At 40.9% G+C, this 22,275-nt stretch overlaps 1 protein-coding gene and 1 pseudogene across 1 annotated transcript; both read left to right on the forward strand.

The window, feature by feature from the left end:
• The window catches only part of LOC120796722, a 34,367-nt pseudogene extending 16,187 nt beyond the window's left edge, over positions 1-18,180 (forward strand).
• A 963-nt stretch (positions 18,181-19,143) lies between these two features.
• LOC120796037 (cytochrome P450 1B1) lies at positions 19,144-21,931 on the forward strand. The gene is made up of 3 exons (XM_040138334.1): positions 19,144-19,538; positions 19,674-20,678; positions 21,296-21,931. Exons 1-3 carry the CDS (start codon positions 19,531-19,533, stop codon positions 21,915-21,917), a joined length of 1,635 nt encoding a protein of 544 aa, XP_039994268.1. The 5' UTR covers positions 19,144-19,530; the 3' UTR covers positions 21,918-21,931.
• Positions 21,932-22,275: the final 344 nt, after the last annotated feature.

Consider the following 22,275-nt stretch of genomic DNA (forward strand, 5'->3'; position numbering starts at 1 on the left):
TCAAACTGGCTCACACGGGGAGCAGCGTGTTTGCAGCACAGATAATTGTTGGGTCTTATTGACTAATCCTGCCACTGGATTATCATTCTCATGGCATGTGTCTGTGCGTTATACAGTAAATACTGTATGTACAGTATGTTGTATCAGGTTGAATTGCCATTGCTCTGTCCTACAATGTTCCACCTGCAGTCTTATGAATGAAAAGACAGTTTCAACACACCAACAAAGCCAATGCAGGTTAATACTTACCCGTTTATACCTCATTCGTGGTTGTAACTTTATCCACAACAGGTTAAAAGAAATTTGTTTTGATCAAAATGACCTAGGATGAAGGTCTCTTTGGCAGCTAATTAGACTTAGCACCTCTTATCTTTGAATTCCTCAGATTAGGTTGATTAGGTCCAACTGCATCTCTTGTATATCACAGCCTTCTTTCAGGTCAATTACAGCCCTTTACTAACACTACAGTGTTGATACACCAATGGACACATCAAGCACACACACACATTCCCTTGGTGGATATGACTTCTGCAGAGTCGGAAATTATGTGAAAAGTAGGTTAGAAGGTAGGGTAGAAGGTTTTTTCCCCCATCCCCCTAAACCCAAAACCAGGAAGCTGCAAAGGGTTTGATAAAAAGAGACAGACAAAATGGCACCACAGTGTTGTTTACTGTACCTGTCCTGACGGTTATTTTCCAACAAAACATCAAAGCGACAAAACTGAGCCAACTGTGGAAACACAATGGCAGCCACCAGCAAATACATTAGTGTTAAAAATAGAAATGTGGCAATATCACGTACTGCACAGGTAGACAATCATTTTTAGGAAATATGTCCACTGGTGCTTGGGAGTGGGCGGGATATGCAGACCGTGAACAAACTGAGTCTTATTTTATCAACACTACCCAGGAGCTTTTTTCTCACTCTTTCTCACCAGGTTCCAGTTGAGGTGCATTGCTTTATTTCTCACGGTGGGACGGAGATCGCTTTAAAAAAAGACATAATATCCATGGTGATGACATTATTGTATGAGGGTAGAATCATGTCATACTTAAATGAGCTCCATTCAAATCTATTGGCTATCAAGATAACTGAGGTTTGTAAGGAAAATAATGTGGATCTAACACGTGATATTTACTTCCCTTTTGTATTTGATGATTTATTCTGTATTTTATTAATGACATTTGACCCTATGTGTTGCATGTTGTTATGGTCTTAGATGCTATATTTAACCTGCAGTGGAGGAAGAAAAGTAGCAGATGTTGACATTAATTAGCAAAGAGTAGGTCTGTCACTAAGTTCTGTGCAAAGTGTTAAATTCAGCACACCTGTCAACACCGAGAAGGACTGGCAGGGCTTACACAACACAGTGGAAGCTGTCAGTGCCACCATCAGCAGTCCAGTAATTACCTAACACTTATTTCAGTTGGACTGTAAGAGGCGGCCCGGCTCGAGTGTCATTGAAAAGGCCTCGATCAAAGAGTTTAAACTTAAGTGGCGACTCTCAATGAAGAAGCACAAATCTTAGTATTTGGAAATTAAACGAGGCTGGATTATGGGTAACCTTGATGTAAAGCCAACAGCAAATTTAAACAAGTCAACAAATATTTTTCTCAGGAAAACTAGTAACAGCAGATATTTTCTCTGGGGCCATCAGTCTACAATATACTGCAAAATTAAGCAAAATGGGAAATATGATTAACAAAATACAAGGCATTATCCTTTCAGCCCAGTATCCCTCGTAACTACGCCCATATTGCATGACTCTGCACCTCGTAAGGGCGGATGGGCGTGATGCTCCTTTCAAGATTTTTTTCCCCCTGTTGAAGTGAACTTCTTTCTGCGGGAGTTTTTCCTTATCCAGGGGTGTAAGGATAGAGGGTGTCATGAACTGTACAGATTGTGAAGCAAATTTGTGACTTGTGATTTTGAGCTACATAAGGAAAACTGACTTTACTCTTTATCAGCCCTAACCACAATCTTTCCCTTACTTTAACCAAATGTCAGTGGTGGAAAGTAGTACATTTAGTCAAGTACTGTGCTTAAGCACAACTTTGCGGTACCTTGCTTAAGCATTGCCATCATGTGATATTTTGCACTAATAAGATGACTAACAATTTATATGACTGCATACGAGCTAAGCTGTCCCACCCTAACAGGTACAACAAACTCAACAGTGGGGTGAGAGAGATGTCAATCAAGCACACACCCACACTGTCCTGAGAAGAGGTCTAACGAGGATATATTATTAAAAACACCTGTGTTAGGGGACTATGCGTGTGAAAATGCTTTAAGATTTGACATACAAAATATATATGAATATACAAAATATGATGCCTTGTTATTGATTAAACTACCAAACAGAATTTGGTCTACCTTGACCGACAACAACAACAACAATCTGCTTCTTATTTAGTATCTAAAATAGGACTAGGTCAAAACATAGTATGTGGCTGGTCTGCCCTTTATCTGTCCACTTCTCTCCTGCATACACAGTAATTTAATACAGCCAATTCCCAGCAAATTTCCAATGAAGCTGAACGGAACAGGTATGAAATAGTGACTGAAACGCAGCCCATTTAGACTGCATGTTAACCTGCAGTCACTTGCAAGCCACTTCCCAGCTGCTGCCCTGCTCTGCTCAAATCCTGATTTTATACCCACAACGTCGTCTGACAAAATCACCACACACATAAGTTAAAGTCAACGGCTGTGCTGTGATTTCGGCTATATTTACTTGTAAAATGATCAATGGAGAGAACGTTAGAAGCTCATTCACGTCTGTGTCAGCTGTCGAGCAATCAATTGAATGAGACGTTTAGAGAGGTGTGCCTGCGACAAAGACGCTAAGTTGGCAACACTGCCTGTAGACACCCCCGATGATGCAATCGAAACTGTTTGTGCCTATTCATTTTGAAAGAGCAATAACCAATGGTCACCAATGGTGTAACTTCAGCACTTAGTCACATGGCATTCGGCTGACCAATGGTGTAACTTCATCACGCACAAACTCACTCACTCACTCACTCACTCACTGTTGTGGTCCAGCCAAATATAACACTGACAGAGTCAGCTCTGCATAACAAGTACTTTCACTTTTGATTCTCTAGGTACATTTTTCTGATAAAACTTATGTAATTCTACTTGATTAATATTTTAATGTAGTACTTTTACTTGTGTAAGGTTTAGAAGTTAAGTTAATGAATATATTTGGGTTAATTTACTAAAAATTGGTTCACGATTTTTACAGTTAACTATTTACATGTTGAATATGTAGAATATTTAAATGTTTAAAAAAAATTACAATAATCTGCGGAATCTACCTCAGTGGTTCCCTCACGTTTACCTCAGTGTAACTCCTTCTAGCTTCTGATTGGTTGGTTCAGTCACATGTGAGTCAGAACCCATGTTCTTGTTCTTGTTAAGAGCGATCCACTTTCTCGCGTTACACTTGTAACAGTATTTTTACACCGTAGATAACTTGCAATAACCACAATCTTACCCTAAACCTAACCATGCCATTTATTATGCAAAGTTATTGCAGAAAACACCAAGGACGTAAAAAGCTTCTTTGACTAAAATCGTCCAATTTCAATGTTCTTTTCTGGGGAGATAGTAGGGTCGTATCAACTGCATTAACATAACACTTTTATCCAAAGCCCTTCACAATTTGCTTCTCATTCACCCTTTCACACCCACACTCACACAAATGGCAGCGAGCATGCCAGGAACTAGTCTAACCATTGCAAGCAATTTGGGGTTCAGTATTTTGCCCAAGGACACATGGACGGGAGGAGCGGGGGATCACCACCAACAACCCTGTGATTAATGGTAAATTTTCCGAGGTAGGCCATCAAACTTTTTTGCACAAGCCGACATAAAATCATAATTGCTTGTCTTATATAAATCTCCTTTAAAATACTTTTTTGGTCTATTTTTGTTCTTTCCTAGCTCTCTATTCTGATAGTAAAAACTACAAGATCCTGTTTGGTCTCATCAAGGTTAAAGTATGACAATAAATTAAACAAATAAATTATGTGCCAATCCCATTACTTAGCAAATGTACTCTTCATCAGAGCGTGGCATTTCAACACTGTTTCATTCATTTTTGACATAAATTTTGATATATCATGCATCCTTGACTCAGTGAAACATGCTCCCTGTAAGCATTCATCTAATTTTTCTGTTGTCCTGTCACCTTCCTGACTGTTCCAGAGAAAACCCTCCAGCACTGTCCCATTGAGTTGAGCTCCTCTAAGGCTTTCAGGAAAATCTTGATATCCATGCAAGCTCCCCATTTATCTGATCTAACAGACCCTAATAGCTACTTCTGAGAGATTCTTCATTAGATATTGCACAGTGCTGCAAATCCTCCCCTCCCTTGCTTGATCTTTTCGTGAGAAGACGGTGCAGCAGAGAGTTGTCAGGGCAGAGCCACCACATGTGATGGTTGAGCTGTAACAATAACTTGTCGACAGCTCATCTTACCACTGAACACCCTCATCTGCTCCCATCTACTAAGCAGCAAAGGCCAAGTCCTGCTATTCATAAATCATACATAGTTTATGAACATTTGGAAAACAGGCAGCTAATAATATTACCAAAAAAATCAATGCAACATAAATACAGTTAAATGATTATCTCTATAAAATTCAACCCAAATTCTACAAACTCTTGGAGCTAGTTTCAGAGGCGTTTTGAATGTGTTTGTGGCTGCAGAGCAGTTTTTCCCAGCAGGTGTGTTTGTGTGCATACGTGTGCCTTCGGGAGTCAGAAGATTACAGAGCATTGCGTGCTTCTGCTGCTACAACCTTGTCCATCCAGTTTGGTGTGTTCTACTTAACCTTACACACACTCCATTACGTGGTGACAAACAGGAATGTAAACTACAAAGAATTTCAATACAAAAAAAAAAAAAAAAGAACACTTAGACAATGCAGAACACAGACACTTTTATGAATGGAAAAAGCCTTTGTCAATAATCATTCATAAATCCATTCTATGTACATGCTTCATGTGTGCCTGAACACACATGATGAGTCTGGGCTCTGCAGTGAGGGGGGAATACAACAAGCTGCAATGCTGTGAATTCAAATGTCGTAATGTTGCTTTTGTGGCCACTTACATCTCGCGAGCTAAGACATGTACACAGCGCACACATACAAGCTTAAGTTGCAATAGCTATTTTTTTCCTCCTGGAAAAGTTGCAGTGCTCGTGCACTGCAAACGCACTTGCCAGCCAAATCTGTGTCCTGTCCATGGGAGCCAATCCAAACACAGAGAGGAAGCATATGTTCCTCAAGCTCGTAAAAGTTATCTGAGGCTGTCAGTGCACATCAAAGCCCTGCTGAGACATAAGTTATCCAGAGTGACAGGCCAGCCTCTCACCTTTCTGCCAGAGTACCAAAGCCATGACAGCACTTTTTTTCCAATCTTAAATCAGAGAATAAAACAATCCTACACGATCCCAGCAGTGCTCTGTACACTTTGTTAGCGCCGCGGCAGCCACGGCGCCTGCCGTTACACTTTGAGTGGATACGTAGCGTGACAGCACGGGAACGTTGTAGACGAAAGATGTGTGGTTTGTGAATTTCTGTGCAACGGTTCATAGTCTGTATCGCACTGTAAACGGAGGGTTGTCAATCCTGTTTGAAGGCCTCAGTGGAAACAGAAAAGACATTCTCAGTGGATGGACCATGATGCATCAGGGCTGTGAGACCTTATTGTATCAACAGTGAGAATTTGGAGGTCCTTCTGTCAATCCAGACAAGAGGGAGGGACTCAATCCAAGCAAATGAAGACCTACCAACGCTAGAATCTAATTAGAGTTCAATCTGAGTTATTAGAGCATGTCGACCGTTGAACACACCCAAACAGTGGCCGAGGACAGACACCTACATATTTTTGTCCACAATTAGACCTGTCAACATTTGTATTGTGGGTCCATCTACACCATAATGACCATCATACCAAAGCCTTTTTTTTTTTTTTTTTTTTTAAAAAGTATCCCTTCCTCTCAAAAGCCATTTTTACATCTTTTGAGAGGATGGGATACTTTTTTGGGAGAAGTGGTGTCTTAAATCCTGGAAATACAGAGTTCAGTATGAATTCAAATTCCAGTTGCCCATAAACAGATATTGTTCATCAAAATTTAAATGGGACCATTTTGTTTCTAAAAAAGTAAAAGTCACAAAAAAAAAAATACAATTGGGTGTCTGCATTTGTACAGTTCATTTAAAATACCACTTAAATGAGCAGCATTAATAGATTCACCAGCTAGTTGTTTTCTGTCTGCTGTTTGGTGCTAGGCAAGCAGAGTACAGTACGTTTATCAAAACCATTTCACTTAAAACAGCTGCCTGATGAGAGCTGTGAAAGTCAACCAAAACAGTAAAGTTGTGGTCTGTACAATCAAAACAACGTGCTGAAAGATGGTAAAATGGTTTGTAGGGTTGCGGAGAATTGTAGAGTCAGGTGATAATTCTTTGTAAGTTCAATACATTCAACTCCTTTCACACTGCACATGATCATTTGATCAGTTATTAATGTCAAAATTTTGCAGTGCAGTTTAATGTTAAATTGTGGAATTTCAAATTAAAAAAGTGTCAGACTGTCAACGTGTAAAAGGACTTTGTAAGGTGACCATTGTTGCACCACACGACTACCGCTGACAAAATGGTTCACTGCTCATTCTCCCACGCCCCCAAAACCCTTCGCCGCTTTTCAGATTGATTGTCCAAGACCTCCACTGTCACCTTTATCTGCAACATGTTGAGGATATGTGACATTCTGACAATGTTGTGGCAACATGATGAGAACGTCATGCTTCAGAGATCTGTCACCACAGTCTCACAGTCAGTTTGGAGTCTTTTTTGTGTGTGTGTGTGTAGTGTGCGAGACGGTTTCCTCCCAACACAACAGGGGACCGCCACGCTTTATGGGTTATTTACTTGGCGACGGTTCTTTTGTTGTACAGGGGCCAAATCACCCCTATTCTTCTATCACATTAACTCCCACAGCCATCTGGGGCCCGGAGTCTCAGTTTGAGCTCTGTTTTAATGCAAACTGGATTTTGAAGGCCTGAAGCTTAAATTACTTAAGTCTCAGAAAATGAGTTCCCAGGTTTTACCACTAAGTACTACTTTAAAACAAAAAGACAGAGGAAGGGGATGAAAATTGCAGCAATCATTGTTGTTGAGAATCAATACTTGCTCAATTATATCTGCTTGGTTTCTTCTTCCGTGATGACTGCTGCCAAGAAATGCCAACCTGTATCTAAATATAACCAGGACTGGGCAAGCACATGTCAAACAACTTTAAAAGCTGCACCTTGTACCTGTCAATTAAATGCAAGTGATTATATTTCACTATTCATTAGAGAAATTGTGCCATCCAAAGTAAACATGCATGTGTTTGCATGACGTCTGTCCCTCTCCTAATGTAATAAAAATAAGGACAACTTTACAGACACATTTGCTTCACACTGGTCTGTTGAACTAAACCCTTTCAAACCAATGATAGTGATAAATCTTATCCTGAGATCTGAACAGCTGAAGCACTAGTAGAAGGAAGCTCCTTGTTGCTAAATTCAACACAACTGTAACAGTTTTTAAATGAATGTGAAGATACCTTATATTACTAGGGAGGATACTTTATATTAGTTTAATATATTTTAATGGTATTGAATGATGAATATAAAGTGATGTTTTTTGTCCAAAACATCTTTATTGAATTAATTAAATTTACACACATACTGTCTGTTTACTGTTTAATAATTAACTCGTCGTATAATAATAAATAATAATAAAGGTTTTCCTCGTATAATAATATAATAACTTAGTCGTATAATTTTTTTTTATCAAATTCACCAATTAACAACAGAGAACTCAATGACCTTTGACTGTGTGTGTGTGAGTGTGTGCATCACTGCACTTGGTTTTTAGCTCAGATGATAAGGTATGTTTTGCTCTTTCTGTATTCCTCCACCCTTCCTTTCTCTCAATAGAATCATATCCACTGGGACTCTATTTTATTTCTGTCAGGGGTTTTTCAGTCATTGGTGGGGGAAGAGGGATGTGGGTGGAGAGGAAGTAGTTTGTTTCCACTGTAGGTTATAGAAACATATTACGCAGTGGTATTTATTTCTTTTGGTTGGCCTTCTTTTTTTAGTATACAGGACCACCCATATCATGTTTTCTCAATCATGTGCTATCATTTCTAAAGTAATTAAGAAAATATTTTTCAGATACAATCAAGTGAAAACCATAATGCTTATATGTATATACATTCATACATACATATATATACACATAAATACATACATACACACATACATATACACACACACACACACACACACACACACACACACAACCATACATATATACACACACACACACACATATATATATATATATATATATATATATATACACATTATATATATACATATATATACATACATATATATATACATATTTATATATACATTATATATATACATATATATACATATACATATATACACACACACATATATACACATTTATATACACATACATACATATATTTATATATATATATACACACATATATATATATCATATATATATATACACAATTAAAAAAATAATTTTCTTAACTGTTTTTATTTTAAATTGAGCATGTTAAAGTTTTCATCTGACCTTAACAGAATCTGACTCATCTTCACCAAACACTGACTGCACTATCAGTGGGAGCAATCAGCACAGTAATAACATACCTGCACAACAGGGTCAGTCATTTACTGTTTGTCTCTTTCATTGGCGTGTTCATAAACACATTAACATACAGCGGAACCAATGTGCTAATATATTTCAAATTCACAGTAACCCCTGTAATATCTGAAAGAAGCCCTGATGATGAAAAGCATCCATACTTATATTCGAAACATAGAAAGAAAAGTTAAAGACTGAAAGGGCCTCATGAGAGAAAGGGTCAAAGAAAGTTCTCATTCCTCACAGGCTGATGACAGAGGAGTCTGGGGTTTTTTTTCTTTGGTTGAATGTACTGCAACTTGTAGCTCTGCATGGACAACTTATAAAAAAGACAAATAAAAAGTCATAATCACGAGGAGGGAAGAGAAATGCATTTCTATTCCTCAATTGTGCACAGTAATTTAATGTAATGTAATAATAATACTATATTATCGAATAAAAAATAAAACACTGTAAAATATCATCTCTGAAATCCAAACATTTGTTTAGTTAATTTTACTTTTGCACTGAAGCATAATTGGTAAATCATGATTTCCCTCATTTTTCTCAACCCACAGTCATTCTGAGCCATTAATAAATTAATAGAGCAGATAAATGAAGGGAGATTAAACTGAAAATGACAAAAATGCCAGTAAAACAACAACCTCACTAGCAAGACCTAATATGCCTCCATATGACACTATCTGATAGATGGTAATGGCGTATCAGCAGCAACCACTGGCCAAAAGGAAATACCAATCTCCCAGTGGAACAATAAGATTAAAAACATACAATTCAGAGCTTGAATAGGCTTTCATATGGGACTATAGGAGAAGAATGTCATGTGGCTTCCTCCTGCATGACCCGTGCCCACATGGTGCATGATCCATGAACTGTACACAACCCTATTTTGCATTGGTTGTTAAAAAAAATATGACAGGATCACCTGTAAAATAGGCTGGATTCTGATGGTCAAAAGACTGTACCAGTGCTTTTCCATGTTTTACCCCATTTACTTTTTCTACCATTCCAGGCTTCCATTGGTCTCCTTGCATTTCTGTACAATATGAAAATCTCTAAGCAGGCTCTTAAAACTTGCTTGAATCGTATAATTATTTTTCTATATACTATCTGTGCTTGACAATGCAGTTTAATTGCAAACCGATTTGAAAAGTCTGCACTGCTTTACTCACTAAATTTTGCTTTTGCACAGTTTTTAAGTTTTACTTAAAAACTTGAAAAAACACTGATATGATTCTATAAAATATTTGAGTAATTGAGGACATTTAATCCATGGTTCTCTAATCAGCTCCCTGACCCAAACTATTACAAAGTACAAGGTAAAACACGTGTTCAGGCATTGTCCCTCCAATGATGGATATGATCTGCTTTATGATGACAGCAAGAAGCTCATGTATTAATGAAAAACAGAAAGCCCAAAGCTTAACTATTGTAGTCAGGCAAATCCAGTCTTATTTCCAACAGACATTTTTGTCCCATGTTTCCAGTATAATTGTGCTCTTCTTTTATTTCAGTCCAAAGTGCTTCAATAGAACAGGAGAGGCCCACAGAAATGCATTAAAGGTGAGATAACAGTGTTGCCAGCAATTAGCAGCTAATAATTAGTATCAGTTGTAAAGATGTCCTGTATCGTCATCGTAACTGTGGAGCTGTGTTCACCCAAAACACCCACGGTGAATTTGATACATCCTCATGATGATCTTCCTCTACAAAGACAGTCCAACATAGCATCCTTGTTTCTGTGACATTGTGATTTCGGCATCAAACATTGAAGAAATGAAACTAACAGTCCATATTGTCATTTCCACGCAAACAAACGCGCTGCCTGCAACATTCAACTTCTTTGGCACCCGAATCAGATCATTGCACAGTTGTGGCTGGGCATTTTATACACCCATTGTTGTCACATGACTGGGAAAATAAGTCACAGTTTAATGCTTCAGAGGACCGATGCTGGATTTGTTTGGGCTTCTCCAGCCATGAAGACACAAACATAAGACAACTATTTGTAATGTGATATAAAGACTGTCTGACCTTTTGAATAACTAGGCCATTCACATGCTTTTATTTTTGTACCGTTTAAAGAGATTCTACTAAAACTACTATTATCGCTGCTGTCATTGTAAGTCCAGTGTTGGTGTTGCCCGTATTTTAACTTAAAGGTGAACTCCACTGCACTTTACACATAGATTCCAGTTTGCTTGTTATGAGGAGTATTACTCAGCCTTTAAGAATAGTTGTATAATGTCTTCTGTGGCTCCTGAGGAAAGTCCTGCCCCAAGTCTGATAAATGACTCCTAATGATGTCATCAGGGTTATCTTTGATTTGGCATGGATACTACATATTTATAACAGAAAGCCTATGCTACAAACAGGGGGTGTGAAGTTTGAAAGAACTGTGCACTTACGAGGCAGGGAAACTAAAACGAAAGCATGCTATTGAGTTGCAGTATGGGAAATGTAAGATCAAGTTTTTGGGGGCTTCACTATTACGAGGGACTAAAAGTCTGGATGTCTCTTCCACTGCTGCCTTTACAAATCTTTTTTTAAGTAGTCTGTTACGAGCCCCCAGTTTTATGGAAGTACAATATTAAATTGCTAAAGTTTGTAACTGAGTACAGGGCTTTGGTGTTATGTTGCAAGACAGACATTTTGTAAATTCTAAGCAGTTCTCTGTCCCAAAATCATATTAAAGTTTTACCCCTGAACTCTGTGCTGGGCTAATTACTGATCATCATGGGTTCCTACTTTCTGCTCCTTCGAGTGTTCCTGCTTCAGTTCATACAGCAGATAGGAGCTCTGCCGGGGACAAGACGCAGCACCTTGCGTGACTTCCACTTCTGCAGGCTGCAGCCTATGGTGCATGACTGTCCGTCATCATTACTTTCTTGTAAAAACACCAAAGACAGGCCTAGAGAGGGGGTCGACGAGGAGAGGCTTAGCTTCCCTTTGAGCGCTGCTTCACCTTTGACCTCTCACAGGAGGGAAGAGATAAACACAAGGGGGGAGACAACTAAGCTTCAGTGACTTTTAACGACAGACCTGGTTTGGGTTAGAATAGCAACACTGTCATCATGCAGAGTCTAGATGAGATTAGGCCTCATCGGGCAAGAGAAGGAGAAGTGGCAGCCTCTGGTGCCTGGTTTTCCTCTGCATTCATCTATATGTGTGAGCACAGCTGTGTGCTTTGTGGATGAGGTGGGATTCGCATTTACATATACAAACTATGCACTAACATCAGATGTGAATAGTACCCAAGTCATTTGGTTCACAGTTTCCTGCAGGACAGCGACCATTTGTAAGCACACCACTGCTCAGAGCAGCATTTGCTAAATGCAGATTGGGACAAAACTCACAAAAAGTAAAATGTATCTCCACCAATTTTCAGATCTGATGTCATGATCCAACTTTTCATCAACATTCATTTTCACATAATTCTCAGTTCATTCCTTTTCACACAGTAATCCACAAAAACAAAACACCTCCGCCTTCATTAAAAGCTATTCACGTTCTATTCAGTGGTTATTTTCCATGGGCTTCTTGTCAGTCTCTTCAATTAGGCCAATAAAAACAATGACTGACTACAACAGTTACAAGGATAGAAGGGGGCAAGGCTTTTTTAGCTGGCGTGGATTTGAAAAGCGCAGTCATGCGGCTGAACACGTAATAAGCCTCCCATTCTTTCCAACGGAGTACCAACAGTTCAACTGGACTCCGCAGACCCCTGAAAAGGTTTTCCTCCAGTAAGACAAAAAAAATCCCACATGCACGCCGATTCAGAATTCAGGGGGAAAATGCCCTTTTAGTGTGAGAATAGAGGGGAGATGCCTTCACGGGCTGGTGACTACGCTTTGGCAAGGGCCTCCGGAGCACTTGGCCGGACAAAAAAAAAAAAAAAGCCATACAGATAGAGGTACCTCAGTGAGCGCTCATTTAATCTGTAAGGTCATTAGGATACTTGGAACACTCATTAGCATCACTCCCTTGAACTTAGATGGAGAGGGCTGCTTTTTTTCGGCGTTGGTAGAAAAGAAAAACACAGGATTTGTGGATTTCTGGGAAATATCGGGGTGAGAATCGGGGAGGGGGACAGTTTGACATTTGGAGTCACCGCAGTCATTCAATCGTAATGAGGCACTCGCGGTCGGACCAAAGTAAAAGGGTTTGCCCCAGCGCTCAACTCTCCCAGACTCATCGCCAAGCCAGATGACAGTTTGCTTTGGTGGTAGTCAGACCAATCACACGGCGGTGGGTTGATTCATCTGTAATGGAAAGTAATTAACAAGATGGGGCCATACGGACAATCCTGATGTGTGTGTCTGTGTGTGTCTCTCTGTTTCTGCATGTGTGTGTGTAGGCACTTGTCTACTTGTACATATGTTGTCCTGACGGTTAAATGTTGTAGATGGTTAAATTGGACAAGAAATAAAATCCCTGAAGCACAGATGGCGACAGTGGAGGGTGCTATCAGGTCGAATACCAAGCAGCAGTATTTGTCAGTTTAATATATACATGTAGCATTCTTACCATATCCCTATTGGTTAATTTCAAATTTAGTGAGTTTGGGGTTTTTTTGATATATTGTCAAGATTGTCTGTCATATTAAAGCAGTATGAATTGATTTTTTGGCCACTTGGGGGCAGCAGAACAAAGAAGTGCTTGTGCTATTAGCTGTTGAAGTCCCAGTTAGCAAGCTATGCTAACATTTGCTGATTCAACATTAATACAGCTTGAAAGCAAAACAGTTGATTTTGATTGGCCTATTGGAGGCAGCCAAAGAATTTGTAAACACAGCATTGACGCACTGTCAACATATAAAGTCATTATGTCAAACATGCTAGCAGAAATATCAAACACATCTAGCTGATTCATTTGTTATTCTGGCCACCCAACAAATGTAAGTCTGATATTCAGTTTCCTTTTAGGTCTGGTTTGGTCTTCACCAAATCTTTAGTTGGTGACAAATATCTGTCTCATTAGCAGCTAAATGCTACACTACGTTCACCAGCTAGTTGCTAACTTTATCTGGCGGCCATTTGGTGCTAGGTCGGTAGCACGCAGATGGTTTATCAGAGCATTTTTGCCAAAGAGACAGCTGCCTCCTGCAGCTGGATAAGGTATTGCTGTTAAACCAAAACAAACACAGCTGAAAGATACTAAAACTCTTTGTAGAGCTGAGGAGAACTACAGAGCCACGTGACAGTTCTCTGTGGGTTTGTCACTACAACTAAATCCTCTCACATTACACATAGTCATTTGATCAATGGTTAATATGAAACTTTTTATTAGTGCAGCTTTAAATCATTTTTCTTTACCGATGCACCATGGCTTGGCACTTTTGGAGCCCTGAGAGTCGACTTGTTGCTCTGAAAACTCATCAAAGCCTTGTCTGTCAGATGTTTTTTGTAGCTGACAACTCTCCAAGTGTCTCTACCTGTGATTAAGTTACTTTAGAGATGAAGTCCATTTCCAAGAAGTGCTGTATTGTGCTGTATACTCCCTGTAGTTTTCAGTCCCTATTGTTTTTCCAGCTCACTGGAAAACAGGACACAGAAATAACAGGCTGCCAGTTTCTGAATAACCTTTATGATTTAAAGCTGTTAATAAAATAATTAAGTGCAGTTGTTTGCCTCTGCTGAAGCAATATAATAGATATAATTTCATTAACCTGTTACAGGTTTGGAAAAGTATCATTGTTCCCTTGTATAAATCTTCTTTCACTGGACTTTAGTGCATCAATAGATGAAAACCTCTATCGTCCTAAATCTCAACATATTAACCTAATAGAGGCTCATGTTTGTTGTTAAATTAAAGGTAAAAAAATACCAAAATTTTATATTTTTCGGGTTTTGTCCTTTTGTCTTCAAATTGCTTTTTTGTCAATAACATTTATAAGTTCTAGTTGTTTAATTACAAACTTGTCCTAAAATCTTCTCCTAACTTATTATAGCAAGGTTGAGCAAACATTTTAAATCTATGTGTTAGCAGCTTTATTCTGTGCCTAAACCTGAAAAACACACAGAGCGTAGACCTGTGTTTTGTGAAGTTGTCAGAGGTTTTCCCTTCAGTTGTCACCCCTATGATGAAGCACATGTGCGTGACTGCTCCGCACCTTTAGAATAGCCTTGGGCAGTCGACTCTGTTCCTCTGTTTTCCCCAGGAGTTCACGGCATTGATTCAAAGAGCGAGATAAGCCCCGTAAGTGCAGAAGAAGGCGTGCAGATCTTCCAAGGTCCTGTGCATAAATGTGCGTAAATCAAAGTAATTGCCCATTTCATGTATCATTCCTGTTTGAAGATGATGTAACTTCCTGATATGGCTTACTCTGATTTCCCCCGAATGAAACTATGCTCTGAATGTGAGAAATGTTGTTGGAATCAGACATGATCACTGGCCTGCCAGGCTGGATCTTTACAATGTAACTGTACCTTTTCTGTCTGAGCAAATCATCACCTGTACACACCTTCCTGGGCTCCTCCCTGACCTCCATGCTCACTCACACGCGATGAGCAATTGAGCTGTCAGTCAAGTGGGAAGGGAAACTGGTGTTTAAACTGAACTTGCTCGCAGTGAGGAGCTTTGGGGGGCCCAAGGCAGAGGCCACTGTGTGGGCCCATCTACCCTACAGGTTGTTCTGCAGCTAAAGTCACCTCACGACACGGGGATTACGGCAGAGGTTTGGCATCCAAACACAAACAACTGTGGGGTTTAAGGGCTACACAGAAACAGAGCCTACTGGTGATTGACTCCATGCATGAAACTGCACTGATATCTATAAATGTCGATGTTTACATTCTAAAAAAAATGAAGTTCAAATATCTGCATCCTCGTGTAAGTATAATTGATTGCGGCAGTCTGCAATCCTGGCAACAGTGGTTTAATGGTTTATCTCCCACAAAACAGCTGAGAAAAAGTGGAAAAAAAGACCAAAAAAATTGAATTTTAGATGAAAAAGACTACATATAACAAGTTTTCAAATCAAATGATTATTATCAAATTAGAATACAAAATGCAGTGAAGATTAAAAATGGAGAAAGTTATATTTATTTCTTTTTCAAAGTTGATTTTTTTTTTTTTTTGCTCTCTAGGGGAAGAAAGAGGCTGTCCCACTTTTATCAGACAAGGACTGTCTTTTTTGTGTTTTAACAATAGAAGAGAAATATAAGGTCTTGGGATATTAATCAACTTGCAGGGATAATAAAAATTTTAATGAATTAAACCGTGGGCTGAATTCATTATCACCCTTCAAGCACAGACAACAGTACGTGCTCCTTTAAGAAAACAGTTAAAATTCAGTCTTATGACCGAGGGATGTTCTGGATCACTAGTCTGACCACCGACCCCACACAAACAGACACACACACACACACACACACACACACACACACACACACACACACACACACACACACACACACACAGAAGACACACAGACACACGCACACACACACACACACACACACACACACACACACAGACACACAGACACACACACACAGACACTCACACACACACACACACAGAAGACACACAGACACACGCGCACACACACACACACACACAAACACGCAGACACACAGACACACACACACAGACACACACACACACACACACACACACACACACACACACACACACACACACACACACACACACACACACACACACACACACACACTTGACAGAGAGATGTGTGTATGTTTGTGGGTGTGTGGATCAGATAATTTCCTGAGAGCAGATACTGTATCTAAAACTATTGTGGGGGGGGAAAAAACTGAATAACAAAGAAAACAAAAAACAAACAACCAATCAAATAAAAAAAACAAGCAAATAAAAATATTGCCTTTTCAGTTTTTAATCAGTAAGGGTATTATCAGCTATAGATAATATTTGTTTCAATAATTACTGGTTTGCAAAAAGGCCTTTTATCTGGCCAGATAAGAGGATCTGAGAAAATCCAGAATGCTTTTTACTATGTGGAATAAAAGACAGGGGGTACCTGCTGGGGTTTAGTCTACTAACTGGGTCCAGCCAGTAAAGGAGGATGGGACCAGTTGTTCATTCACTAGCTTGTCTCCACCCTCATGGAACCATTCACTACTGGAATAAAGCAAGATCCCATACTGTCACCTTGTTAGAGGTTCATCGAGGGAAGGACAACCAGAGGACCCTGACTCAGTAAGTGTCTGTGTGCTCTTTATTCACTCTCTCTAAATATAATTGTAATCTGGTTAAAAATTGAAAATTGAAAATGTTAGAATTAAACCTTTATAATAAAACGGTTCTATTTAGATTTTAATTTAAATGCATTATTAGTAAACTTCTGCTATCCAGAAAAGCTTTAAAGGCCAAGTATGCAATCGTTTTTGAGATGCAATAATGAAGCTATTAGGCCACAGGATGGTCTAACATTGACTTAAAAAACATAAACCTGATTATAAAAATTGTTTCAATATTATCAATTTTTTTTTAAATTTCATATTGTACTGTGTAGACTAGCCACACAATAGCAATCATAAAATATAATCTGTTTCAAAATATCATTAGAAGACAATTGCAAAACATAAAGACACAATTTCCTAGAGATTTTGGTGATGTTATAGAAATCCAAATATTTGGTTAAGTAGAGTAAGGACAGTATTTTATGTACTGAATAAAGTAGGAACCTACAATATATTCCTCAGAGTGCCTCAATATTTAGCTACCTCTCCTTAGGGTTCAGCCATAAAACACAAGGTCTGTCTTTTTTATTTCAGTATTTCAAAAAACCCAAAAATAAATTGAGTAGTATCAAATCAAATGTGGATTTATGTGTGTGTGTTCAGTCTCTGTTAAAGTGTTCAAACTGAACAGGGCTGCAGCTCCGAGGAGCTCAGAGGAGCTGCAGCTCCGGAGGGTCAGAGGGCATCACCACCGGGTCTGTCTCAGCCGCTGTCCGCGGTGCTGAAGCCGGACCAGGCCGGGCCGGACCTGCGCAGGACGGGGACCCAAATATCTTCTGCAGACCGAATAAAACACACATCCAGACAAACGGCTAGAAAAAGCAATTGAGAGTTACTTGAAATGACGGGGCTCGTCTGAGGGTCACGGGGGGGTCTTTGAGGGTCATGCCGCGGAGCAGAGAGGGGCAGCATTTATTTTATTTTCGGGTCCTTCCGAAACAAACAGGTGATCATCAGGCAGCGTCGATGAAGCTTTAGCGGGGCGTTTCCATTCCCCCTCACGCGTGAAGTATTGACGGTGGTGCAGTGTGTCCCCACAGGATCAGGCCCTGGTGTTTGTTAATCAGGGGGAATTAGTGGGTTCGCCTCCTCCTGGTGGCTCCACGGTAAAAACGCATTGTAACCCCCCCCCCAACACCTTCAGACTGCGGCCTCAGAGGAAACACAGCGCGGAGCTCATCCCGTGCAAACAGTCGCACTGAACAACTAGGCCACAGACCCCTGTTCTCACTCCAAATCAAGAAACAAAACAAAACTAAAAAAAAACAAAACTGGAAAGCTACCAAACGCCTTTAGGAGGTGGGAGCAGTGCAGGTTCCCTCTTGTGTAATGTTTCAGCACGAAATGCACGTTGGAATAACTGGGGTTGCTTTTTTGTTTTGTTTTAATTATATATAACCAATTCGCGAGGCAAACTATTTTTATAATTTCAGTGCGCACTTGATGTATGGACGCCGTGTTTCAAACGCGGCACAGGCTTCAAACATCCATCTGGACATACAGCACGTAGCCTCCTTAAAAAAAGATGGGGGGGGGGGGGGTCGTAGTTTTCAAAGGAGCAGATTCGTAACGCGACGCCTGGTGCGGCCGCGTGCGAGCCTCGGGTAAAGCACTTTGACTTTCGAGCCTCGTTGAGGAAAAAGAAAGAGAAAAAAAAAAAAAATTCAAGCTGAAACAGTGTTTAAGAACTATACAACATTATTAGTATTATCATCATCGTTATTATTAATTCTATTATTGTTATTATTATTATTAATGTTAAAAAAATTTAACAGCATGCAACTAGTAAAACTGATACTAATATATCTCCACCACCACCAGTCCAATAATAATAATAATAATAATAATAATAATAATAATAATAATAATTGAATGTGTTTATACTGATTATGACATCGATTATTGTTATAATAAAAAACGGTTTAAGGTGGCTAAGAACATCCACTCACCTCAGATAACTTTACCTTTCTCAACTTTGCACAACTGGAGTTTGAGCGCTCTGTCAGTGAGTGAGGGAGGCAGACAGCGGGAGGGAGGGAGGGAGAGAGAGAGAGAGAGAGAGAGAGGTGGGTGGAGGAGGAGCTGGTGGGGGGAGCGTGGGGTGACACCCTTTCCAACAAACCTGCCCACTGCGACCAGGCTCGGGCACACACAGGCGCCGACGGGCCGTGATGCTGCGCTGCTTGGGGATAAATGGCTGGACTCGGTGCCGCGGGGCTTCAAAGCATGGGCAGGCTGCGGACGGAGAGCAGGGAGCTCAGGCACACACGCTGCCTTCACACACTGTCTGTGGATGCACAACGGGCTGCGCGCTCTGGCAATGACTCTGTATATCTGACCAGTTTTCTATACGGAGGAGGATTTCTTAAACTAATAACCTAATAGTTTTGATGGTTGAAAAATGTAGTCTGTGCATTCAGGTCATGGGTATTTGAGGTGGGATCTGAAGTTGTTTTTTTGTTGTTGTTTTTTTTTTGGAATCAAAAACAACATTAAATATTTGGGGAAAACTGCAAAGCCTGGTATTTTTTATTTTTCGATGAACCAAGGACATGACTAGGTATTTAATCACCTGCCGTTTTAACACCATTTATTTTTTACAATTAATTTCACAAGCCTACACCCTATTCTATATATGAGACATCTACTAGTATGCTCGTTTAACGTTGATATTGTCGTCACATTCCCTCCGCAGGATCCCCATCATGGATGTGACATGGGAGGGGATTGACCCGGCGACACTACGAGCTCTGTTACTGGCATGCGTGACTCTGTTGTTCTCCCTCCACCTGTCGCGGTGGCTCCAGCAGCGGCCCATCTCCTGCCCGCCCGGCCCTCTCGCCTGGCCGGTCATCGGGAACGCCGCGCAACTTGGCAAGGCACCGCACCTGTATTTTGCGCGCATGGCGAAGAAATACGGCAACGTCTTCCAGATCAAGCTGGGCTCTCGGACCGTGGTGGTGCTGAACGGGGACTCCATCAAACAGGCGCTGGTAAAGCAGGGACCCGATTTTGCCGGCAGACCGGATTTCACCTCCTTCCAGTACATCTCCGACGGGGACAGCCTGGCGTTTGGCACCATCACGGACTGGTGGAAGGTGCACCGCAGAGTGGCCCAATCCACCGTGCGGATGTTCTCCACCGGGAACCCACACACCAAAAAGACATTTGAGCAGCACGTCCTGTGCGAGGTCAAAGAGCTGATGCAGCTGTTTGTGTGGAAAACGAAGGAGCACCAGTATTTCCAGCCCATGACCTATCTCGTGGTGTCCACGGCGAACATAATGAGCGCGGTGTGCTTCGGGAAGAGGTACTCCTACGAGGACGAGGAGTTTCGGCAGGTGGTGGGCAGGAACGACCAGTTCACTCAGACAGTGGGGGCCGGGAGCATAGTGGACGTGATGCCCTGGCTCCAGTACTTCCCCAACCCCATCAAAACCATATTTGACAACTTCAAGAAGCTCAACCTGGAGTTTGGCATGTTCATTCGAGATAAAGTCATTGAACACAGAAAAACAATCCAGTCCAGCACCATCAGGGACATGACAGATGCTTTTATAGTGGCGCTGGACCAACTAAGAGACAAAACAGGACATTCGGCAGGGAAGGACTACGTGTCCCCCACTGTTGGGGATATATTTGGAGCAAGTCAGGACACACTGTCAACTGCTCTGCAGTGGATCATCCTCATACTTGTCAAGTAAGCACCTTTTCCTATCATTTTACACAGATCATTTTAATGTCCTGACCTTTTTAGAAGCATAAACAATAGCCAATATAAATTGTAAGGGGAAATAAAACAAGATAATAAATCTGTGAGCCCTCATCCTGCTGCTGAGTCTATCCAGACTTGAGGAAGTTCAGTAGCATTTGTGTTATGTAACAGCCTAGTGGGGGAGCTGAGGCACGGGCACGTACTGGGAGCAGAAAATAAAGAGCTGAAAGTGAATGAAGAGCCCAGTCAGCATTTCACGTTACAAGTGGCAAGATCTTTGCCAGATTTGACATGAGTTCGTTTTCTAATCTTGCTTGATTGTTTAATCCCATCAGTCCCTGGGATTTAACAATAAAACAGGCTTTTGAAATACAACACCTTGAGCTCCCAGTTTTAAAAGAAGAGATCGTCATTCTACTTCTGTAGGCTGTGTCCATGAAATTGGCCCTCGGATCAAATGGCACGGGGCATTTTCTTTGGCTGGTAAATATCAGTGAGTGTCAGATACAATTTTCTGCTCACTTATTCTGCGATTAAGAAGAGATGAATGTAACCTCTATCCTCTTGGTATTCACCTAAAACATGCTCACCTGTCACTGTAGGTATCCTGAGATGCAGGTACGACTCCAGCAGGAGGTGGACAAGGTGGTGGACCGCAGCAGGCTCCCTTCTATCGAGGACCAGCTGCAGCTGCCTTACATCATGGCCTTCATCTACGAGGTGATGCGCTTCACAAGCTTCGTCCCTCTCACCATCCCCCACTCCACTACCACAGACACCTCCATCATGGGCTACAACATACCAAAGAACACAGTCATCTTCATCAACCAGTGGTCCATCAACCACGACCCAGCCGTATGGTCCCATCCAGAGACCTTTGACCCCCAGCGTTTCCTGGACCAGAACGGAGCCCTGAACAAGGACCTGACCAGCAGCGTGCTCATCTTCTCCCTGGGCAAGCGGCGCTGTATCGGCGAGGAACTGTCCAAGATGCAGCTGTTCCTTTTCACAGCGCTCATCGCCCACCAGTGCCACATCACTGCAGACCCGGCCAGGCCGCCAAAACTAGACTACAACTACGGTTTGACTCTGAAACCTCATGCCTTCTCCATATCAGTGTCGCTGCGAGGACATATGACACTGCTGGAAGAAGCTACCAAGCAGATTTTTGCTGAGGAGGTCAAGGGTGAGCCCTCATCAGACTCACAAACAAAAAATGAATAAAATAAAAACTATAATAAGCAAAAAAATGAAGGCTGAAACACACACACACACACACACACACACACACACACACACACACACACACACACACACACACACACACACACACACACACACACACACACACGCGCACAAAGAACTATAGCTCATGTTTTTTGGGCTAAAAACTCTATTTATACGATAAAATCTCAGGCTGAATTCATAATTTTTACAAGTGGTTTTAAATACTTAAAATGACAGTGAGTTCAGAATGATTGAACAGCTGTGATCATTGATTACTGACTTATTTCTAAGTATTATGGAAACAGATGTGGCATCTGTTTCACAGGAGGCATGGCGTAGTGCGTACATGCCACGT

The sequence above is a fragment of the Xiphias gladius genome, chromosome 11 (assembly GCF_016859285.1).
Source record: "Xiphias gladius isolate SHS-SW01 ecotype Sanya breed wild chromosome 11, ASM1685928v1, whole genome shotgun sequence".
Taxonomy (NCBI): Eukaryota; Metazoa; Chordata; class Actinopteri; order Istiophoriformes; family Xiphiidae; genus Xiphias; species Xiphias gladius.